The sequence below is a fragment of the Podarcis filfolensis genome (genome assembly GCF_964270895.1).
Source record: "Podarcis filfolensis genome assembly, chromosome: 2".
Taxonomy (NCBI): domain Eukaryota; kingdom Metazoa; phylum Chordata; class Lepidosauria; order Squamata; family Lacertidae; genus Podarcis; species Podarcis filfolensis.
In genome coordinates this window covers 91216492-91238342 of record NC_139605.1, presented here as the reverse complement: position 1 = coordinate 91238342, position 21851 = coordinate 91216492, and the positions used below count along the sequence as shown (strand labels likewise).

Sequence of the window (21851 nt, the reverse complement as noted above, 5' to 3'; positions counted from 1 at the left end):
TCATAAGGAGGAGCTACATGGCACCCCTGTTTTCAGTCCGATACGTGCTGCTCAGATTTTGGTGGTCTTTTTAAAATTTTATTTGGTTTTTACAAATTAATGTTTACATTCAAAAGCATAGATAAAAACAAATAAACAAGATTCTTCCAAATCTTTAGACTTCCCTCTACCTCTCCATGGGTTCTTTACTTAAACTTTTCTACTGCACATTTTAAGACACTCCAATTTTTAAAGTTGCCCATTGTGTCCAAAGTCATTGTTACATTACAAGAGTTATTTTAAACCTGTGAAAGAGTTCAAATGTTTACAGTGGTCCCCCCCCCCATTCTTTGTTGAAATTTTGATCTTCCTGATTTCTGATTTTCCCGGTCATTTTTGCCATTTCTGCATAGTCCAACAGTTTGGTCTGCCATTCCAATCTGGTAGGGATGTTGTCTTCTTTCCAGGCCTACCAGCATCCTGGAGGCTGTCGTTGTGTACATGAACAGTCTTTTCTGCTCCTTCGGTAATTCTACACCTACAATTCCTAACAAAAAGGCTTCTGGGATTTTTTAAAAAACAAACGTTATTTTAAACAGTTTTTTCAATTCATTATATATCATTTCCCAGAATTCTTTTAATACCTTACAGTTCCACCACATATGTTAAAAGGTCAGATTGTGGTGGTCTTGTGATGTTTTATATGGATTAGCATTACTTGCTGGTACACTGTTCTGCTTCTTGTGCACAACCGTAGGAAGGAGTTGAATGAAGACCAGGTGTGTGTACTTTAAATGGAGGCTGCCTCCCAATGATTCTGATTAGCTTCAGCTGTCTGTGCGTTTCAGGTTCTCCTGCCAGAAGAAGAGATCTTTGTCCATCCGGGTGACATCATAGGGATACAGCACAGCGCTGATAGGGGCTCGTTCCTGCAGTGCCATCCGCACACAGATTCCCCTTGGCGACAGAGTTACATCAGCCTCATGCAGGAGAGCTGGTGGGAAGGAGGTATCCCTGGGCCGCCCAACCCCACCTGGGTGGACAGCATGCTTTGTGACCTACGAGTGACCTTTGCTCAAGCAATGAAGAGCTTGGCAAACCCTCCAATGCTGGCCCAAAGGCTGGAGTCTGGTACCTACACCTACACCGCCACGGTGAGAAATGCTGTCAGCAGCTCACAGGCCAGCTGCTCAGTGCAAGTGCAGTCAAAAGTCAGCGATCTGCAGCTTATCTACCCCACACCACTCAGCGGAAAGCTCAACATACCCACAAAGCAGGAGATTTTCCTGGTCGTCAAGATCACCTCCGGCTGCAAGGCTGTGGCTAACTGGATGTCCCCGGTGGACATGGCTGGGGTGCCGTTTGTGGCCGCTTGCCCAGCAGGGATTGTGTTCCGTGTCCCCTCCTGCTACAGAGAGACCACAGACACCTGGTTCTCCTCGGTGAAGCTTGTCATGGATAAACCAAGAGAGGAGGAGATCTTGGACATCCTTGTTTCCAATGAGGTCAGTGCCCAGAAGTTGTCTGTGAAGATCCAGTCACATGATGCCATTGATGGACTCAGGGTGGTGCCTCCTGGACCATGCCGGATGCTAGTGGATGTGTCACAGGTGGGTTATGATGTTCCTTCCAAAGCTAACTCTTTGTTTTATGTGAGGGATGTCTGGTGTCATGTTTTGAGGATAGTGGTCCAGGGACCTTCTGATGCTCTGGCCATTCCAGTAAAACAAACAGTCCCCAGCAACAACATCTTAACGGGGAAAACTGCAAATGAAAGATGCTTCTTTCTAATGGGTAAGCTACAGAAGAACTGATTGTCATTGTTTTTGGAGTGACCCCAGGGCACGGCTAGCTATTCTTATATGAAAAAAATATATTGTACATAGATGCATACCCTATACTGATTTTTGTGGCTTTGCAGAATTGACAAGGACTGTACCTCTGAACTAGGAAACAATGCAGTCATGATCTTGAGTTATTGGAGTGTTAGGCAGTGCACAGACCCCTCAGTCCCAGGTCACTGAAGTATCCTACCCAGACCCAGACTCATTTACTGCTCCCCAATACTTAGCCCAAAGTTCAGCCATTATAGCCAATATATGGGTTATTCTCATCGTGCAACTTCTTTGCTTTAACCAGGTATTTACTGCTGAGATCAGCCAGGGGTCCTCTGTCTCTTACACCTGGGTGATTGATAACATGGATATGTTTGCCTACAATGGTCAGAGCTACAGTGTCACATTTAAGAGACCTGCTACGTATAAGTTAAAGGTGAGAAACCAAAGCCATTCAACAACAACAACAGCAATAACAGCAACCCCATAGTAGAGCATTGCACATGTGGGCATTTCAAGGAATAGAAGTAGTATTTGTACAGCAATTTATATCTGTTATCTCAGTATTTCATACAACAGCTCTATAAGGTAGTCCAGTTTATTAGGAGACATTACATGTCAGAATGTGAAAATTGCATACAAAAATGAATATATGTAATGAAACTGTGTGCAGTCTTGCATGGATTGATTTTTTAAAAAATTACAAACTGATGTAAGCAAATTGAACCAAGACTAGAAAGGTGAGGACATGAGGTGCGGGGGGGGGGGGGGGGAGAGACTGTAACATAACAGAGAGAGGGGCTTGCCTCCAGCTTCTCTGTGAGTTCCTTTGAGCCAGGGACTTCCTGACTCAAGCTGTTCTCTTTTGTTTCTCTCTACAGAAGCAAATAAGGGACGCGGGTGGTGCTGTGGGTTCAACCACAGAGCTTTGGGCTTGCCGATCAGAAGGTCGGCTGTTATGTACTGAGTTGAATAGGATCCAAACTGCAGCAGTCTGATTGGTCCTAGAACAATAGGATCCAAAAGGCAGCAGTCTGATTGGTACTAGAACAATAGAATTCAGAATGCAGCAGTCTGATTGGTCCTAGAACAATGCAGCAGTATGATTGGTTGGCAGGAACCACCCAATCATGCTCCAGATAGAAGTGAATCCACAACCTGATTGGCTTACAGTAGAATTCCGGAATTAGCCAATCATGTGCAGCCCATTGTGTAAATAATGTATATAAAGCAGATACTTTGAGGGGACATTCATTCCTCATCACCACTATGAGCTGAATAAAGAGCATGAAATCACTTTGCGACTCTGAGTATATTTCATCAGCGGTTCGAATCCCTGCGACAGGGTGAGCTCCCGTTGCTCGGTCCCTGCTCCTGCCAACCTAGCAGTTCGAAAGCACGTCAAAGTGCAAGTAGATAAATAGGTACCACTCTGGCGGCAAGGTAAACGGTGTTTCCGTGCGCTGCTCTGGTTTGCCAGAAGTGGCTTAGTCATGCTGGCCACATGACCCGGAAGCTGTATGCCGGCTCCCTCGGCCAATAAAGCGAGCTGAGCGCCACAACCCCAGAGTCGGGCACAACTGGACCTAATGGTCAGAGATCCCTTTATCTTTACCTTACAGAAGCAAATGCATAGCTGAGCTGCTATGAGCATTATCAGAAGATGCTTCAGTGACTTATGGGATTTGGGTGGTTTATTTGGTTTGGGATCAAAGGTTTCTTGCTTTTCTCCTCTTTGTTCATAGTTGACAGCAAAGAACCCGGTGAGCTTCAAATCTTTGGAACTGATGCTCATAGCTGAACCCATGAACCCCTTGGCTCACCCTGAATTGCTGGGACTCCCTGGAATTGTGGAAGTCAATGTTCCCCAGACTATGATATTCAGGGTGGAAGTAGACACTGCTGTGGATGTCATGGTGAGGTAAGAAGCAAGGCAAGGAAGTCTGGATAGGTGCTTTCAAGTGATTGTCCATCACTGAAATCCAAGTTGCAAGGAACACACAATCTTAGGGAAGAGCTCTTTGGGAACAGCCAGTGTATCTACTCAAGGCCAATTCACACCATCGTTTTCTGCAGAAAAAACCTTCATTTGAGCTAACTTACAAACACTTCTGCTAAATTCATCCCAATTTAGCTTTTAGTATAGAATTGCTAACTTATGTAATGGCTCAGTTAGTAGCCACCAACTCAGTCTCATCCTATGCATGGATGCACAAACAGTCTGACCTGGTATCTTCCCCTAAATATATGACAATTCCTAGTACTCCCCCCTTCCCTCTTTTTTGGCACATTCGGTGATGTTCAGGAGGCATAGTAAACTGCATCTGTGACTTTGCCTGTGCATGAAAGCCACACTGGTTTGGTAGAAAATGAACCATGAGGCATGGAAGATACCCAAGAATCAGGCTGTTGCAGGGCAACAGTCCAATTCAGATCACAGCAGACCACCACGGGGTACACTAAAATGGGGGGGGGGGTGTTACAAGGGCCAGCAAAGCAAATGGCTTAAAATAATGTAAGAAAGACAAGTCACCTATTTCAGGGGAAGGCAGACAAACAAAAATCAGAATAACCAGTTCATCTGCTCTGGAGAAAGCTGCTTTCTGATCGGACTATAAGTCAGAGTCAGAACATAACAGTGCCTGGGAGAATCACTGAACTTAAAATTTTAAAAAATCTAAATCAACAACCTGCTCTCTCAAGGTACCCTGGAGTTACCTGCTCTGCTGGTACCTGTAATGTCCCCACTTTAGTGTACCCCACAAGCAAGAACTACCATGCCAGAGATGGCTTTTGGAAAAGGAATAAATATAGCAAAAAGACATTCGGGGTGTTGAAATAACAAATTGTGCAACCAGGACTTGCAAATTGCTTGACTTCCAGACCTTTGGCAGCAAGCATTGTATCCATCTTGTGGAAAACAGAATTTTTGGCAGGGGCTAAAGGTGGTGATAGGTAATGTGGGAGATGTACCAGAGGGGGTGATGTGATAAGGGGCACAGAAGAAACTCTGGGAAGGAATTTATCATTGCCGTTGCTGAGTCCAGTCCAATCTCAGGCAGAGATAGGGTAAACTTTCTGGGTCTTGTTTTCAGTACTCCAGATCAACAAAACCAGCAAAAGAATCTTGCGGCACCTTGGCGACTAACAAATTTACTATGGATTTATGGGCCAGGATCCAGTTCACCAGCAACAAGAAGTATAATCCCTAATTAACAGGGCAGAGGGCAGAGAGGTTAGGCTGGCCTCAACTAGAGCCAGGGCTTTTTCGGCTGTGGCTCCAATCTGGTGGAACACTCTGTCAAAGAGACTAGGGCCCTGCGGGACTTGACATCTTTCCGCAGGGCCTGCAAGACAGAGCTGTTCCACCAGGCCTTTGGCCAGGGCACAGCCTGACTCCCTCCTTCGGCAATCTTCGTGGAGCTCTGGCCCAATCGTTGCCAGTGGTTTGATTTGAATTAATTTTATAATGAATGATTTTAGAGTGTTGTACTGTTGTACTGTTGTACTGTTTTATTGTTGTTAGCCGCCCTGAGCCCGGCTTCGGCTGGGGAGGGCGGGATATAAATAAAATTTATTATTTATTATTATTATTATATATGGGTTCCCCTGTGTTGTTTCACCTGTGGACGGCGGTGGATGGGAATGGAGAACACTGAGACCAAAGGGAAACAAATTGCAAAAAGAATGGAGAGTAATAATCACATCAAATAAAACAGTTAAAGTGGCAATTAGGATAGCTATGTTGGTGATAACAGAAACTTCCTGGCCTTGGTAAGTTAGCAAACACATATAGTGTGATAAAAATCTTGATTCAAGTCACAGATGATAGAACTGAATTCCTGATAAAATGTAATTCAGAGAGTTTCATGCTGGAGTCTCCCTTCACATTTCCTTTGTTCATGGACAGGCAGGTCAACAGGCATCACTGGTAAAAATTCTGTGCCAAATTGTCACTTTGTGCAGACGCTTTAGGAAACACTGCCGCTCTCATTGTGACCTCTGCCGGTTGCCCGCAGTATATCCAATGCATTATTTGTGGTCTGTATTTCTGTTTGCAGGTGGAATTTTGGTGATGGCAGCCCAGAGGCAGAGACCACCCTGGCTCCTCCTTACGATGCTCAGCTGCCACGACCAGATCCACAGACAGAACGAGTTCAAGTGTCAGCAAGGGTGACCCATGCCTTTATTCAGCCAGGTGGGAAAATGGGTTTGATACTAGGAGATAACTTAGGGAGCTCAAGGAGCTTCAAGTCACGCCTTTCTCCCTGAAATGAAGAAGAGGAGAATAGATGGATGAGAAGATAGCAGCTGAGAGAGCTATGTGGGGAGAGGATAAAAATGGTGTGGGAAAATAGGTGCCAGGATAGGCTGACTAAGAACCAGCAGGTTGAAATCTAGGAAACCAGAAGAGAACAGGTGAGGCAAAAGCATCATAGGAGATTGAGACCAAGACAGGAACACACATATGGGAAGGGAAGCAAAGCTAATGAGGTGCATTGTAAAGTGAGGAAGGAGCTTTCCTGCTGTGTGGCAGCCGCGGGGAACCTGAGGCCCCTGCACCTAAATTGGCTGTCACCTGCCAATCACTTCAATCTACCTCAACAGCTTTTGTGGTTTTTCTAGGGTTAGATTTAAAATTATTACCACTCCTGAGTGATACGTACTCATTGTTATTTCTGTAGGTGACTACACTGTTAGAGCTGAAGCCCTCAGCAAGTATGAGCAAGTTCACCAAGTGGCCAGAGTCTGTGCTGTCATTCCCATAACCCTGGTGACCATACTGCCCAGTCCAGCTTCTCCGTTGGTTAAAGAGGTTACTCAGTTTGAGGCCTTGGTTTCTCCTTCCCTCTATGGCATATGGTATTCCTGGAACTTTGGCGATGGGTCACCTGTACAGGAGGGACCAAATTCTACTGTGCGCTATTCCTTTGAAAAGGCTGGGATTTATAATGTGACCCTAAGAGTCAATAACAATCTCAGTGACATAACATCATGGGCATCGGTGTCTGTCAGGGAAGGAATTATGGGCCTGCACATAGTGTGCAGTGGGCCCAGTGAACTCGGTTCAGTCACCGTTGTCAATGCCACAGTTACCTCTGGCACAGATGTCAGGTGGTCTTTCGACATGGGAGATGGATCCATCTACAGAAATCTGTCACACGGTGTTGTTTCTCACATTTTTGCTGCTGAAGGAAAATACACAATAACAGTGACAGTTCACAGTGCTGCGGCCTATAACGAAGCATCCACCATAGCCAACATTTACAAACTGCGTATTAGCAGCATCCTGGCTCCTAGTTGTCTCTCCAGTGGGGAGCTGACCCGGTTCCAAGCTTTTGTGACAGGGCCAGTTAAAGGGGTTATGTTCTGCTGGGATTTCCAAGATGGCCACCCTCCCACTGTTCGTCATGGAGACCCCACGGTCCTTCACAGCTACATGGCAGCTGGGAATTACCAGGTGAATCTGACTGTCTATGGCACAATGAGCAGCGCTTCCCGTCAACTAGCCGTTTGTGTAGAGGACAAAATCAGCTCAGTTAAGCTATTGGCTCCAATGTCTGCTGTAGCCTTAGAGGAACCGCTTTCCTTCTTGGCTGAAGTAGATCCAGGACCCGACCCTCAGCACCAGTACAGGTACCACTGGGATTTTGGCATCGGTGAAGACCCAGTGCCTTCCAAAACTCCAGAAATCACATTTGTGTACTTGGAGGCTGGGTTGTATATGGTAACTGTGACTGTATGGAACATGGTCAGCCAACAAAACGCCTCGGTAAATATCACAGCTCAGCAGGCCATTAATACCATCTCCATTCACCATAGTGGTGAAACGGGCATCTTTCTAGCTGTGGGCACTCCCTACGACTTTGTGGCTGAAGTCAGCTGGGACACTACAGCCGCATTTCAGTGGGACTTTGGAGACGCCTCACCTCATCAGGTGGGTCAAAGAGCCCCCCACACCTATAAGAAAGCAGGAGATTTTACCATCGTGGTGGTGGGTGAGAATCTGGTCAGTCACAGGACAGCGACACTCACCATGACGGTGCTTACTCCAGTCAAGCTGTTGACTCTACATGCTGAGCAACCAGTGAGCGAGGCAGGGCAGGAAGTCACCTTCAGATCTTCTTTAGCTGCAGGAGATCGTGTTCGCTATCGCTGGGCTGTTGGTGAAACAACTGGATTCCAAGAGGGAGCGGCCATTTTCACTCACGCTTTCCCCACTCTTGGCACCTTTGTGGTGTTTGCCGTAGCTGAGAATGCTGTCAGCATAGAGAAGGCAAATGTCACTGTAGAGGTCCAGGAAAGAGTCCAAGGGGTGCAAATCCACAGTGAACATGTAGTGCAGGACAAGTATGTGGCCGTTGCGGAAGCCTTCTCTCTCTCCAGTGAGGTTGCTCAGGGCTCCAATGTCACCTTCCATTGGGCAGCTTTGAAAGGAAAGCACCCGTTGTTTACTTCTGAAGGACAGTTGTTCTTATTCTGCCCCAATACAAGTGGGGAGCTCCTGGTGGAGGTGAAGGCTGGGAATGCACTGGGTGAAGTCACCACCAGCCTTACCCTGGAAGTCTTGGAGAGAGTTCATGGTGTGAAGGTTCAATCGGCTGCTGATAATGTTGCAGTAGGAAAGCCAGTGGACCTCAACATTTCTGTGGTGTCGGGAACCGATCTCCTTTATCAGTGGAAGGTGCAGGAGGACGCACAGTTGCTGCTTACCACCACACCTTCCCTTTCGCACATCTATAACACCCTAGGCTCCAAGCTTGTCTTTGTCACAGTCTACAATGCCCTGGGATCCAGCAATGGCTCCACAGAACTCAGAGTGCAGGAACCTGTTTCTGGGGCAAATTTCAGCATGGCAGGAATCATGCGGCCCTTCCTCCTGAAGTCAGGCACCTCAGTAGAGCTTCTGGGCGTGGTGGATGCAGGATCTGACCTTGCATGGGAATGGCAGCTACAGAGGGGGGAAGAGGAGAAGCTGATCCTCTCCCGTGGGCAGAACATCTCTCACAGATTTGAGCAGTTTGGAGACTACGGAGTGTTTCTGCGGGTCTGGAATGACATTAGTGAGAGTACAGCTCTGGGTGCCATCTCCATCCAAGACCCTGTGGCTGGACTGGCTGTGACAGTGGACAAGAGGACAGTGTGCACAGATGATGAGGTTACTTTCACACTCCGTGTGTTGAAGGGCTCGCGAGTGACCTTTGCCCTCTACTTCCCCTTGCTGGGGATTCAGGTGGATAACCCTGCGGGGATCTTCCACTTTCCTTTTCCAGTGAAAGGCGACCACCAGGTGCTGGCATCTGCTTACAACAACGTTAGTAATCAGACAGATACTGTCACGGTGAAGGTCTTGGAGAAGGTGAAGGGGCTGCATCTCTTAGATGATTGCCCGCCCATTCTGGAAGCCAACAAAGAACTTACACTCCGAGCAGCCGTGCAAGCTGGAGAGAACGTTGCTTTCTCCTGGACATTTCGGCTCCCTGGGCTGCCCAACTATAATGTCACAGGCCAGCAGGTGACATATACCCCCTCTGGCAAAGACAATTTAACCATTCTGATTGAGGCCACCAATGCTTTCTGTGCAGACACTCTCTTGGTGGTAAGAACGTTAGAGGTGCCGGTAGTGACTGTTGACCTGTCCAGCAATGGCACCAGGACATTTGTCAATCAAACCGTGACGTTTGACGTGATGGCGGTTGGTGGCAGCAACCTTCACATGGAGTGGAATTTTGGGGACTCGCCCGAAACCTTCACCAGTGAAGGAGATCAGAGAGTATTTCATAAATATCGCCAAGCTGGTGATTTCTTGGTAGAAGTGAGAGTCTACAACAACATCAGTTTTGTCTTGGCCCAGTCAAAAGTAACTGTGCAGCAGCTGCTCTGTGAAAGCCCTACTCTGAAGCTGGTTGAGCCTCTCTCTGTGATCTCCAAATCTTACACCACCTACTTTGAGGCTGATGTGGACTTGAAACAATGCACAGCCTACCGGGCGTTGTATCGGTGGGAGATATTTCGCAGCTGCAACTGTGATACTCTGTCCAAGACCGATGCAGTCTCGTTACCGCATGTAGATGTGCTAACCCCTCGCCTTGTGCTCCCCAAGCTCTCCCTGGACGTTGGTCCTCACTGCCTGCTTTTCACTATCTCTCTGGAGAACACACCCTTGGCCCGGATGGCTTGCAGCAACTTGACTGTGCTTTCCAGCAAGCTAGTTCCAGTCATCCAAGGAGGATCCTGGAGGAGAGGGACAGCCAAAATGGATCTGGTTCTAGATGGAAGCAAGTCATATGACCCTGATGTGGAGAAGGGTGGAAACTCCTCTCTGGCATACCACTGGGACTGTCAACTGGAGGTAAGAAGAGGACCTGGAATGGCAGCAATAAGACACATTGTTTAGACCAGGGTTTCCCAAACTAGGGTCTCCAGCTGTTTTTGAAGTACAATTCCCACCATCCCTGACACTGCTAGCTAGGGATGATGCGAGTTGTAGTCCAAAAAGTTTGGGAAACCCTGGTGCTGATTAACTAATGAGAACCATAACCTGAAAAGGTGGGTTTTCCTTTTTATGAAGGCTTTAATGCAGGGGTGGTGAAACAGGATTCTGCTGGAGGGCCAAATCTAGAAGCGACTGATTCCCCAGAGGCCACTTTGACAGGTGGGAGGAGTTGCCCACCTGTCAATCACCTGCCATCACACGTTGCTTGGTGATTCAAACTTTGCAGCCATGGCTTGAATTCAACACTTTGTGAATTTGGTGCCTCTCTATGTCAAATTCTGTCAAATTCAGAAGGCACCAAATTTCCAGCAGTTGGAAATGAAGAAACAACAGTGCACTTGGAGTATGCTCCCAGTTCATTTTGCGTTTGGAGCTATGGCTTTACCTGCCTAGCACCTGTTTTATTTCCTTTCCTTTCCTGCCCTTTAAAAGCTGTTATACCAGGAGAGCATTCCTCTTGTCCATTCTCACTTCTTTTGTATGAGAGAGAAGACTGAGCCTCACTTTACAGGGGCCTGCAGAGTGGTCCTAACTTTTGAGTAAGGGTAGGGAAAGGTCCATGGCCCTGGGGCAGAGAACATAAGGCCAGGCTCCGCTCTCACAACTTTCTACTTTAATTGTATGGCAGCTTTCAAAATCTGTTGCTTCATAAGATTTTACCAGGGCCCTTACACTCCCCCCTCCAGCCTCAATTTCAGCATCAGAGCAGAAATAGTTAATGCAAAAGGCCCTTAACTGAACTTCTCTCTGCCACAGGCACCTAATGTGTCCACAACTTTATGTGGCTTCCCTGCTATGGCAGGCCTGGACAGAGTGATTGTCCCACACACTGTGCTGAATCCAGGAGCAACTTACCACTTCAACCTTACTGTGAGGAAGCCTGGTAAAGATCCTGCTTGGGTGACACAGACGGTGAGCTTGGCTTTCTTACCTTCTCTAGTCTCACGTGGCCACTCTGACTTCCCCACATATAAATTGACAGACAGACAGACACAGTGAACATGTAGTGCAGGACAAGTATGTGGCAGTCGCTGATGGTTGCTTATAGGGAGTCTTTTTGAAGAGTTTGCTGAGGGGAAAATGCTCCTAAAAGTGAAACATTTTACCCCCTGCATAAAAATGCCTTGTAGTCAAAACACTTCCTCTGGAAAGAAAGAAAGAAAGAAAGAAAGAAAGAAAGAAAGAAAGAAAGAAAGAAAGAAAGAAAGAAAGTTCTGCTTAAAAACAGAGCTTTTTCTTTCTTTCCACAGAACACCCTCTGAATGCAAGCCGCTCCATACAGCCCCCTCAGCTGCACTAGGGAGTTCCTGAAGGGGAGTGATTCCTCCCTGCTGACTTGGACAGTTAGTTCCTGTCTTCTTGTATCAAAGACATAGATCAAAGACTGCCTTGTTGAATGACCTCTTCTTTTCTTTTTGACAAAGAAACACAATGTACGTAGGGATGCCAAATGGCAAGGAAAGCACCGAGCCCTGGAATAACGCTCAAATGCACATATGCTTGCTATGAAGCTGGCAAGCCCAGTCGAGACCAAATGTTAGGATTTAGCACTCAGGGACAAGTGCAGTATGGGCAAACCCCCTAGACACACTACAGTGGTACCTCGCAAGACGAATGCCTCGGAAGACGAAAAACTTGCAAGACGAAAGAGTTTTTCGTTTTTTGAGTTGCTTCGCAAGACGATTTTCCCTATGGGCTTGCTTCGCAAGATGAAAACGTCTTGCGAGTTTGTTTCCTTTTTTCTTAAAGCCACTTGAAGAGGTGCAGTTGCGACGGACCGTGCTTCGCAAGACAAAAAACCGCGCAAGACGAAAAGACTCGCGGAACGAATTAATTTCGTCTTGCGAGGCACCACTGTACTGGCTTTTGTCCACACTCTGATGGACCCTTCACCACAGTTCTGCTACGTTGCCTGAGAGAGGTCCAAGGGACTCCTCCATTGCTGGACATCTTGCTCCTCTTCTGTAGGGTCGCGTTGCTCCATTTGTACCCACTAGCCTGCTGTGTCTTGATTTGGGGCTGACTTTAATATTGACTTGGATGTCCGCTGGCAGGTTTCGATCGCATCTAGCCAGATCCTGCCTGTGACCCTGGAGTGCCGTTCCTGCAGTGCTTTGTCAAGCTACGAGGTCAGCAGCAGCATCCATGTCACGCTGTCTGGACGGTGCGAAAGCTGCGACAGCGGAACGCTGGTGAGATGCTCTTTTCTGATTCCAGGGCTATAGAGCAGCAGGGTTTTAGTTGCGCTTAAAAAGAGGCGCCATTCTGATGTATCGTGATCTGTGCTGTCTGGCCCTTGCAGTACAGCTGGAGAGCTCGGAGTTCTGATGGCCAGCCTTTGACCTTGGACAATGTGGCCACTTCTACTGGGGACTCCAACCGGGACCTGGTGATCAGGCAGGGAGTCCTGCAGGATGGAGTGAACTACACTTTCACCGTTTTGGTCACTCAGCCTAGAGGACAGCTGCGGGGAGAAGCCGGCATCACCCTCACCCCAAACCACCCACCCAGGGGAGGGCTCTGCATTCTGAGACCAGAAAACAATATCTACATCTTGGAGACACCAGTTAGATTTCAGTGCATGGGTAAGTAACGCAACAAGATTTCCCCAGTGGGGATCTCAGTGCCGTTAAAGAACTGGAACAGCTGCAACTCAAGGAGCTGTCCTTTGGAAGCTGTTTGAGCTCCACTTTTGTGGAAGCTGCAGGCAGGGAGGGCAGTCTTGTCATTTAGGCTCCGTAGGTACCTGGGTCATGTGTAATTTTGCCTGCCAGACCACTAGACAGTAATTTATGTATATGTGTGTGAGTATAGACAAAGACTAGCATTGCATGGGATTAGTTCATGGCTCAGGCATATACAGCTGTGTTGGAGCCAGATTGATTCATATTCTCATGTGACCAAGCTGAAGTGATGTATACCTTTACACCTCCTCCATCCGATATCCTTCTGCATCTCCTGCTCTGACTCTTTCAGGTTGGATGGATGAGGACAGCAGCCCAACGCAGCAGCAGCAGCTGATCTACACCCTGACTGCCAAAATGTGCTCCCCTCACAGCAGCCATTGTTGGCACTCCTGCCTGTATCGAGGGGTCAAGTCTGCCTTCAGCGTCTTCTTGCCCGCAGGCGCTCTTGGCAACCAATCCAGCGTCAACATCCTAGTTGAGCTTGAGGACTCATGGGGAGCAAAGACCTTGGCATTGAACCAGTAAATGTGGGACCTCCTTGGGATGGGCCGAGCAGGAGATCTCTGTGCCTTGTACTTCCAGGGACTCAGGAAGAAAAAAAGAACAGGCAGGAGAAGACAGCATGCTGTGCTGTGCTGTGCTGTGCTGCTGTCCTAGCAGTGGAATCAGTGCCACTTGCCAGGACAGTATGGGGGGAGGTTGGCAAGGCCTGGGCTGCATTGATGCACAAGCAGAGCTAATCTGGCATTCCCTCCAGCACACCCACACAGCCCTAACCTTGCTAACATCCGCCCCCTGTACTGTTCTAGGAAATGGCAGGGATGCTGCTGTCAAGATGGAGGCAGCACAGCACTGCCACTGGCAGACAGCGTTGCTTTTGCAATACTTATTTCTACCTGGAGAAAGATTAAAGCTGCAGTCATTGTGTTACTTCCTTGAGGACAGTTCTGTTCTTGATTATGAGGTTACTATGGCATTCAGAGGGATGCGGGTGGCGCTGTGGGTTAAACCACAGAGCCTAGGGCTTGCCGATCAGAAGGTCGGTGGTTCGAATCCTCGCGACAGGGTGAGCTCCAGTTGCTCGGTCCCTGCTCCTGCCAACCTAGCAGTTCGAAAGCACGTCAAAGTGCAAGTAGATAAATAGGTACTGCTCTGGCGGGAAGGTAAACAGCGTTTCCGTGCACTGCTCTGGTTCGCCAGAAGCTGCTTAGTCATGCTGGCCACATGACCCGGAAGCTGTACGCCGGCTCCCTCGGCCAATAAAACGAGATGAGCGCCGCAACCCCAGTGTCAGTCACAACTGGACCTAATGGTCAGGGGTCCCTTTACCTTTACGGCATTCAGTACTTGAGGATGGTAGCAAAACCTTTCTAAGTGTGGCTTGCACGGGCAGGGAGGAGGGAGGGATGCTTGCAAAGTATGTTTGCACTTACAAAGTGTATTTGCAAATTCTGTCCGCTCTCCCTTTCAGAACCCTGACTCTCACCATGCCTGAACTCCCTTCAGGATTCAACACCATAACCAGCTGGTTGAAGAAGAAGAGTCAGTCGGAGCTGTGGGGTGTGGTCCAGCAAGGAAACCCACAGGAGGTGATTCCGTACTCCTTGGCTCTCATAAGCCTGCTGAATCACGTAAGCACTTGCTGGGGGGCGGGGGGGAGAATGCTTTACATTTGCGTACAGGTTAACAATGCCTGCACACCCAGGAACTTGAGATTCTCAAGGGAGGCCCTGCTCACAGTCCCATCCACAGCTAGGATCTGTTGTGCAGAGTTAGGAAAAAGGGTGTTCTTCACCGTGACACCCCAGTTGTGGCATTCCCTCTGTTTGCACTTGCCTGTTTATTTGTTAACACTTAGGTGCCAGCCGAAGACACACACACCTTAGCTTTGCGGGGATGGAGTGAACTTGGTGCCCGACAGTGAATGAGGTTGTGATATGGAAATTGGCTGGCGTGTTGTTTTTTGTATCTTCACTGTCGATTGAATTATTCAAGTTTTCTCAGGCCACGTTCTACTTTGCCCTGATATCCTTTGGGGAGGAAAGGTGATACACAAATATAATAATAAAAAGCACTTTAAAAAATACGTATCATCCCCATTTGGGCAGGTTTTCTTTTTCTTTTTGGCAGTATTCTGTTCCAGCAGAGGTGATTTGGCCACATGTGGTTTTTTTCCAGGACTTTGGAAGAGGGTATAGCATGAAGGAGCTGAGGGACCGCATCTCCATCCGCAGCAATGTCACAGCAGCTCTGGCTTCCCTGAATATCTCCAGTGTGAAGGATGTTGCTCAGCTTAGTGCTGCACTGAGGGCTTGTGTGGTAGGACTCCTCCAGTAGATGTTTTGTCATTGCTCTATTGGAGTCAGAGAAGGTGTTGCAATGATGGCCCACAATATTTGGGACCCTGTGGCAGAAAATCCAAATGGCAGTAAATATAACAATAAGCTGACTAGCTATTTGCTGTCCTTTCATAGTAATCCCCTCCCCAAGAAATCTGTGCTAGAGCTAGTGATATAAAAGGATCTGTTGGTTTCCCAATCTTAAATTCAGGTTTTTCACAGCGTTTTGTGATATATCCCCAAATCCTGCAGAAAGTGATGCGTGATAATTCCTCTGTTATCTTAGGGTCTCAGCCACACTTCTGCTTGCCCCATGCCTAGAAAGCACGAGGCCGAGTGGTTTTCCGCTTGACCCCCTCATTTCCCAGGAAAACCCCTCTTTAGCTCTAAATTAGAACATAGAATCATAGAATTGTAGAGTTGGAAGGGACCACCAGACTCTCCTAGTCCCTGGAATCTTTTGCCCAACGTGGGGCCCGAACCTACAACCTTGAGAGTCTTAGGCTTTACTGACTGAGCTATCCCACCTGACAATTGCTGTTTGCTCCAGCTGAGGGCTAAAGAGTGGATTTCCCCAGAGGAAAGTAGAGAGGCAAGAGGCAGTCCGGATTAGCCCTTAGTGTGAATTTCTCCCAATAAACATGTTTGTATATGTAGTTTTGACTCTGGACATTTTTGCAAGATGCATTTCCTAATTTAATGCAGTTTCATATGTTGTTTTCAGAGACATATTCATGTTTATGTACACTTTCCCCATAGATATCCGTTTTTGGAAACACTCTTTGGAGAAGTGCATCACAAAATTTGGATAACTGAATTTAGGATATTTGTGTTTCAGTTTGCATATTGTTCTAGAAAGTGTGGATTTGATGGACTCAGCTTTAAATGCTGAATTTCTCCTCCCTCGCTAGCTAAAGCTGAGCTGTTAGTTTTGACATGCCATTGCCCATCTCAGGAGCTTTCTCTCTTTCCTTAAGCAGAAGAGAAAAAATTATCACTCAGAGTAAGAGCAACCATCTGCCTCCCGCAGCATCTTATCTTTCTTGGTTGTCGCCAGTGCTGCCATTCTGCTCATGCAGCAGACTTCTGCTTGTGCAATGCAACTTCTCCCCTCTTCTCCTCTCACTTGCACACCTGCACACACATACACATTGACACACACTCAGCTGGGGGACCAGAGCAGATTTTGTGAGCAGAGAAAGAGAGGAAGGGGAAGTCCCATGGGATACAACCCCGTTTGTAAGATGCCTAGAGCCTTATTGATTTATTTATTTTAGTATGCAACAAACAAACAAATCATTCTGAGTGATAGAAGGAAACTAATGGGGTCTGGGGGAGCTGGAGGCTCACTTGATGTGTCCTTTCAAAGAGAACAATTGTGCGTTTGGGCAAGCAGTGAATAAGTCCTCTTTCCCCCCTGCAACACCAGGCATTCCCAGAAGAGCTCAGCCTTGGATCTCGTACCCAAATGCTGGAAGCTGCCAAGAGAATGATCCAAGTTATCCACAGCGAGACAAAAGAAGGTCACGAAACCCCCGCCTCCACTGGCAACAGCATCTTGGCAATCCTGGGTAGGCAACAAAGGGCAGACGACTGCCATAACTACAGGGGCAGCACTTGGGCTGTATTGGAGCTGTGATTCAGTCTCTGTCTCCACTCCTGCCCCTGGTCCCCCCCTTTCTAGCCCTGCAGCCAACAGAAGCAAAACAACTTGCTGTCTTCCTTTTATTTAGATTTTTTAAATGGCACCACAAACCTAAAGGACTAGGGTGGGTTTTGTAGGTTATAAAACTTCAGGTCAAGCTACATTATACCCATGGCCTGTCTTCCCCTCTACTCATCAAATTGTTCCTAATAGTGCAGAAGGAAAAAAAGTAGACAGAACTTCCACCTGGCGTGGAAATATTCCCAAATTATATTCCTGTTGTGTATAAACAACTTATTCTCCTACCAACTCTTAGTAAGAAATTTCTCCCATGGCTTCCTTTTATCCTTTGCCTTTGTTCTCATGCTGCCCCTTAAAGAAAGGATACGAATCTGTTTTCCGTATCAATGCCAAGGGCTAACTCCAAAAAGTCAAATACCTAAGTCGTATCATTACATTACATAGCAACAGTGAACAATGTCCATGACACCCATGCTAAGCAAAGGTCTCTTGCAGACCACATGCTTATGGATTTCTGGGAGCTACTTAAAGAATTCTGGCCTTTTTTGTTTTCCTTATTTTTTATTATTACTTATGTGCAGTTGGTATGAAGGAAAAGCTACCTTTCCTGGCAGATTTGTCAGAGAAGACTGTTATGTACTGAGTTGAATAGGATCCAAAATGCAGCAGTCTGATTGGTCCACAGGAGCCACCCAATCCAGCTCCAGGTGGAAGTGAATCCGCAACCTGATTGGCTTACAGGAGAATCCTGGAATTAGCCAATCACGTGGGGCCCATTGTGTAAATAATGTATATAAAGCAGACATTCTGGGGGAACTTCCATTCTTCCTCACCACTATGAGCTGAATAAAGAGCATGAAATCACTCTCGACTCCAAGTATATTTCAAGACACAAAGAAAACCTACTGTGAGTGGGCCCTTCTCTCAGGTCATTAAGCAAACATAATCCCTTGAAGGGAGATTGTGAAAACAGGTATAGGAGTGAGCTATAAAGGACTGCATCTCTTGATATGTCATCATGTTGCTCCTAGGAATAATGTTAACTACTGAAGACACGAGACTGCACATGGTGGCGAACGACCGCGTGTCGAAGGAACCAACCCTCAGGAATTGGGTCTCCTCGGCTTTCAATCTCACTCGTGCTCTGATGAGGTCCTTGATGAAGTCCCGAGTGCTGAATGAGGAGACTCTGTCGCTCTCCGTCTCCGATATCCACGTTCAGGGGAAAAGGGCGGATGCCAGCAATTTGCTGTGCACGATCCCCTCTGCGGAGTGCCTCTTCTCTATGCCCAGGACGCTTGCCAAACAGCTGGCAGAAAGCCAGGAGGTGGTGCAGGTCACCATGGACCTTGCCATCAACCCCTTCCCTTTCAATTACTACACCAACTCTGCCATTTCCACCCGCCTTGCGCTTCTGGAGTTCACCACTCCAGCAGGAGCGCCGATCTCAGTTGCCAACCTGCCTAAGGAGAGAGCCATCAGCCTGCGATTACCTGCTGGACAGCAGAAGCTGCAAGTCTTGCCCCAAACACTATTGGTCATCCCACCGGGAGACTCTGTTAACTTCACTGTGAAAGTTGCATCAGGCAGCAACGTGACAGGGACACACGTCCATGTCAGTTTCACTGTGATGGAGGGTAAGTGTGGCAGCGAAAAGTGGGAGGGGAATGGTGGAGAATGGTAAGTGAGACTCAGGGATTTCTTACACAAAGTCCTTATACTCCATTGGTGAGCAGCAATGTGGCACTTCCTCTTCCAAACCTGTTTTATCTCTCCTTTCATACTTAATTTTCTCTAGCTCATGCAAGTGGACTGAAACAATCCTATCCTTTCTTCCCAGGCTTTGGTTTCAGCCAGGAGAAGGTTCCCTCCCTTTATCTTTACGGACATAATTCTCCATCTCCCAATGAGTCCCACTACACCTTGAAGGAGGAAATTGCCTTTTCTAATGGTCTGGAGGAAAACCGCAATAGGGACGTCACCCTCTTAATTTCTCCTCTGTAAGTGTTGCTTGCCTATCCAGACACCCCTTTTCTCTCTCAAATTCTCTCATAATAATAATAATAATAATAGTAATAATAATAGTAATAATAATAATATTTTTTTATTTATACCCCGCCCCTCCTGGTTCAAAAACTGGGCTCAGGGTGGAAAACAACAAATTTAAAACACTTTAAAACACTTAATTATAAAAGCAGCATAAAATACAGTATAAAAACATGAATAACAATAAAAATCAGAAATCAATTAAATAATCCGCAGGGCTAGCTGGCTGAATTGGTCCTACTTGGGCCAGCGAGGAGGTCAGGGGAGAATTAGCTGTGGGGTCTCAGAGTGGGTGATCTTCATAAAAGGGGAGGGGGAGGGAAGAAAAGGGAAATAAAAGATCAGGCTGAATTCAAATTAAAGGCCAGGCGGAATAGCTCTGTCTTACAGGCCCGACAGAAGGAGGTTAAATCCTGAAGGGCCCTAGTCTCATGGGACAGAGCATTCCACCAGGTCGGAGCCATCACTGAAAAGGCTCTGCCCCTGGTGGAGGATAGTGTGACTTCCTTAGGGCCCGGGACCTCTAAACTATGGTTATTCATGGACCTAGCATGTCTGACCCTGAGGCTGTTCCCATTCCCAATTCCTTGAGCTGCTGTCACTGTTGAACCCTCGAGCCAAAGTGGGGAGACTGGACAAATGGCCATCCTCAAGTTAAAATTGAAAGCTGTTAATACTTGCCAGGACCAACTATTTCTACTGATATTAGAAGGACCTGTGAGTGGACTGGGAAACCTCCTTTGTACTTGTTCATACAAAGAGAAAATGAGTCAGTCTGAACCCTGGCCTGGCAGAACAGTTCTGTCTTGCAGGCCCGGCGAAAAGATGTCAAATCTCCTTGCGGCCCTGGTCTCTTGTGAGAGAGCATTCCACCAGGCCAGGGCCACGACCGAAAAGGCCCTGGCTCTGGTCAAGGTCAGTCTAATCTCCCTGGGGCTCGGGATCTTCAGGGTGTTGTTATTTGTAGACTGTAAGGTCCTCCATGGGGAATACCAGAAGAGGCCGTCCCGTAGGTACGAGGGTCCTAGGCTGTATAGGGCTTTAAAGGTTAAAAGCAGCACCTTAAACTTGATCCTTTAATTGTATTTCAGTTCAACAATTGCTTTGATAAAATACATATTTTGTTATGTGCAAATGGCTTTAGATACCTATTAGGTCCATAAATTACCATATAGCGTATCTTCAACACAAAAAACAGTGACAATTTGTTGTTGACAAAGGACAGCTGGACATATACCTTCAGTAGCTTAGGGCTTCATCGAACCTAAATCCAGTCCTGCTTCTGAGCAGATACTTGTCTCATATCGAGCATTCAAAGGACATGAAAGCATGTTCTCCTTGGGGCAGTGCTCCTTGTCCCCTCTGATCAAAACTGCAGTGATTATTTACATTCCCTGTAGTGTTAGTTAATCCAGAGGTAGCTGTTATGCACTTGTACTAATTTTGTGGCTATCGACCTCTTCCATCCAGTCACCATCTCAATGCGACTCATCAGGAATACTACATCAACATCACCAGTCACTTCTGGCATTCCCCCGTCCGTGCCAGCGTCTCTGTTTTTGCCAGCCTTTGCCAGTACTTCCATTTTCCCAGCATGCAGTGGAGTGCAGATGGAGTGACCCCAACAGCTGCCACCAGCCCCAAGGAGATTGTCTGCCTGACGGAGCATCTCACTGTCTTTGGGGGTAGCCTCTTTGTGCCTCTTCACAGTGTTGTCTTCTTGCCACCGGTAAGAACTTCCTTTTCAGTTAGACATGCAGAGGGAAGATGAGTGGGCAAGGCTCCCATCAGTCGGTGGGCAACATCTTGTTAACATTGATCTCCTTGAGATATGCATGGCCCTAATGGGGAGGATATTCCAGGCCTGCGCTGCTTGGGATCCTTCTCACTGAATATCAGGCTCCAGCCATGTATAGAGAGACCCACCAAATGCTGTTTTGGCAGTCCCAGGCAAGCAAGCCAAAATGCCCAGGATTTTATATATTCTTTACTCGTAGTACTACCTGTGGTGCTACTACCTGTGGTACCCATGAGCTACCACCTGTGGCTGGTATGAGTTGTGTGCGCATCACAAGCTGTTTAAACAGTTTTCCCAAAACACAACAAACTTCAGGTGTCAAGCATGAAGTGACGTAACATCCATTAGGATGACCAATGAAGCACACTAATCCAAAGGAAGAATGAAATAAAACACCTGCAGGATACATTTAATAATAATAATAATAATAATAATAATAATAATAATAATAATAATAATTGTGGAGCTTGGAAGATCAAACATATGTGTAGCCTATTAGAGTAGCAGAAAACAAACAGTTACGTTGCAGCTTTTGGGGCCTGATATATTGTAATGCATGGTCCACAATGACTTGGAAACAGAAAGCCTTGTCTCCTTTAGAGTATGGGTAAGAAGCATCATCTGCTTGGCTTTAATGTGAGATCAGCAAAGCAAGGGATGGCTTGGGGAAGGGGGGGCAACTCCTGTTGAATTGCGTGGTGTGTAAACCATGTAGAGATTTGTTTAAATGTGAGTGGTATATTAAGTGTCCAAATATATAAATAAAGGTCTATGCAGAACTGGCTAAACTGACATACAAACTTCGAGATAAGGACAACTGTGACTTCAAAGAAGAATGAAACTATCTAAAAAGACAACAAAATGACTGGACTCCTTGGCAGGTTTTGAATAAACCTACACAAATTTATTGATGGTTAATATAGTAGATAGATAATATAAGGATTTATACAATATTACAGTATGCAGAGAACAATATGTGTTGAGAAATCAGAGAGAGGAACTGA

General features: G+C 46.8%; 1 protein-coding gene across 1 annotated transcript in view; it reads left to right on the top strand.

Moving 5' to 3' along the window:
* The window catches only part of LOC310755363 (polycystin-1-like), a 78120-nt gene that overhangs the window by 20025 nt on the left and 36244 nt on the right, over positions 1–21851 (top strand). Inside the window, exons 12-26 of the mRNA XM_083597996.1 lie at positions 828–1589; positions 2119–2250; positions 3560–3735; positions 5876–6012; positions 6500–10167; positions 11068–11223; positions 12366–12503; positions 12614–12896; positions 13288–13519; positions 14470–14629; positions 15177–15317; positions 16767–16908; positions 18035–18640; positions 18844–19003; positions 20520–20778. Of these exons, the coding sequence (XP_083454122.1) occupies positions 828–1589; positions 2119–2250; positions 3560–3735; positions 5876–6012; positions 6500–10167; positions 11068–11223; positions 12366–12503; positions 12614–12896; positions 13288–13519; positions 14470–14629; positions 15177–15317; positions 16767–16908; positions 18035–18640; positions 18844–19003; positions 20520–20778 (7152 nt within the window). The remainder of the gene's footprint in view (positions 1–827; positions 1590–2118; positions 2251–3559; positions 3736–5875; positions 6013–6499; positions 10168–11067; positions 11224–12365; positions 12504–12613; positions 12897–13287; positions 13520–14469; positions 14630–15176; positions 15318–16766; positions 16909–18034; positions 18641–18843; positions 19004–20519; positions 20779–21851) is intronic.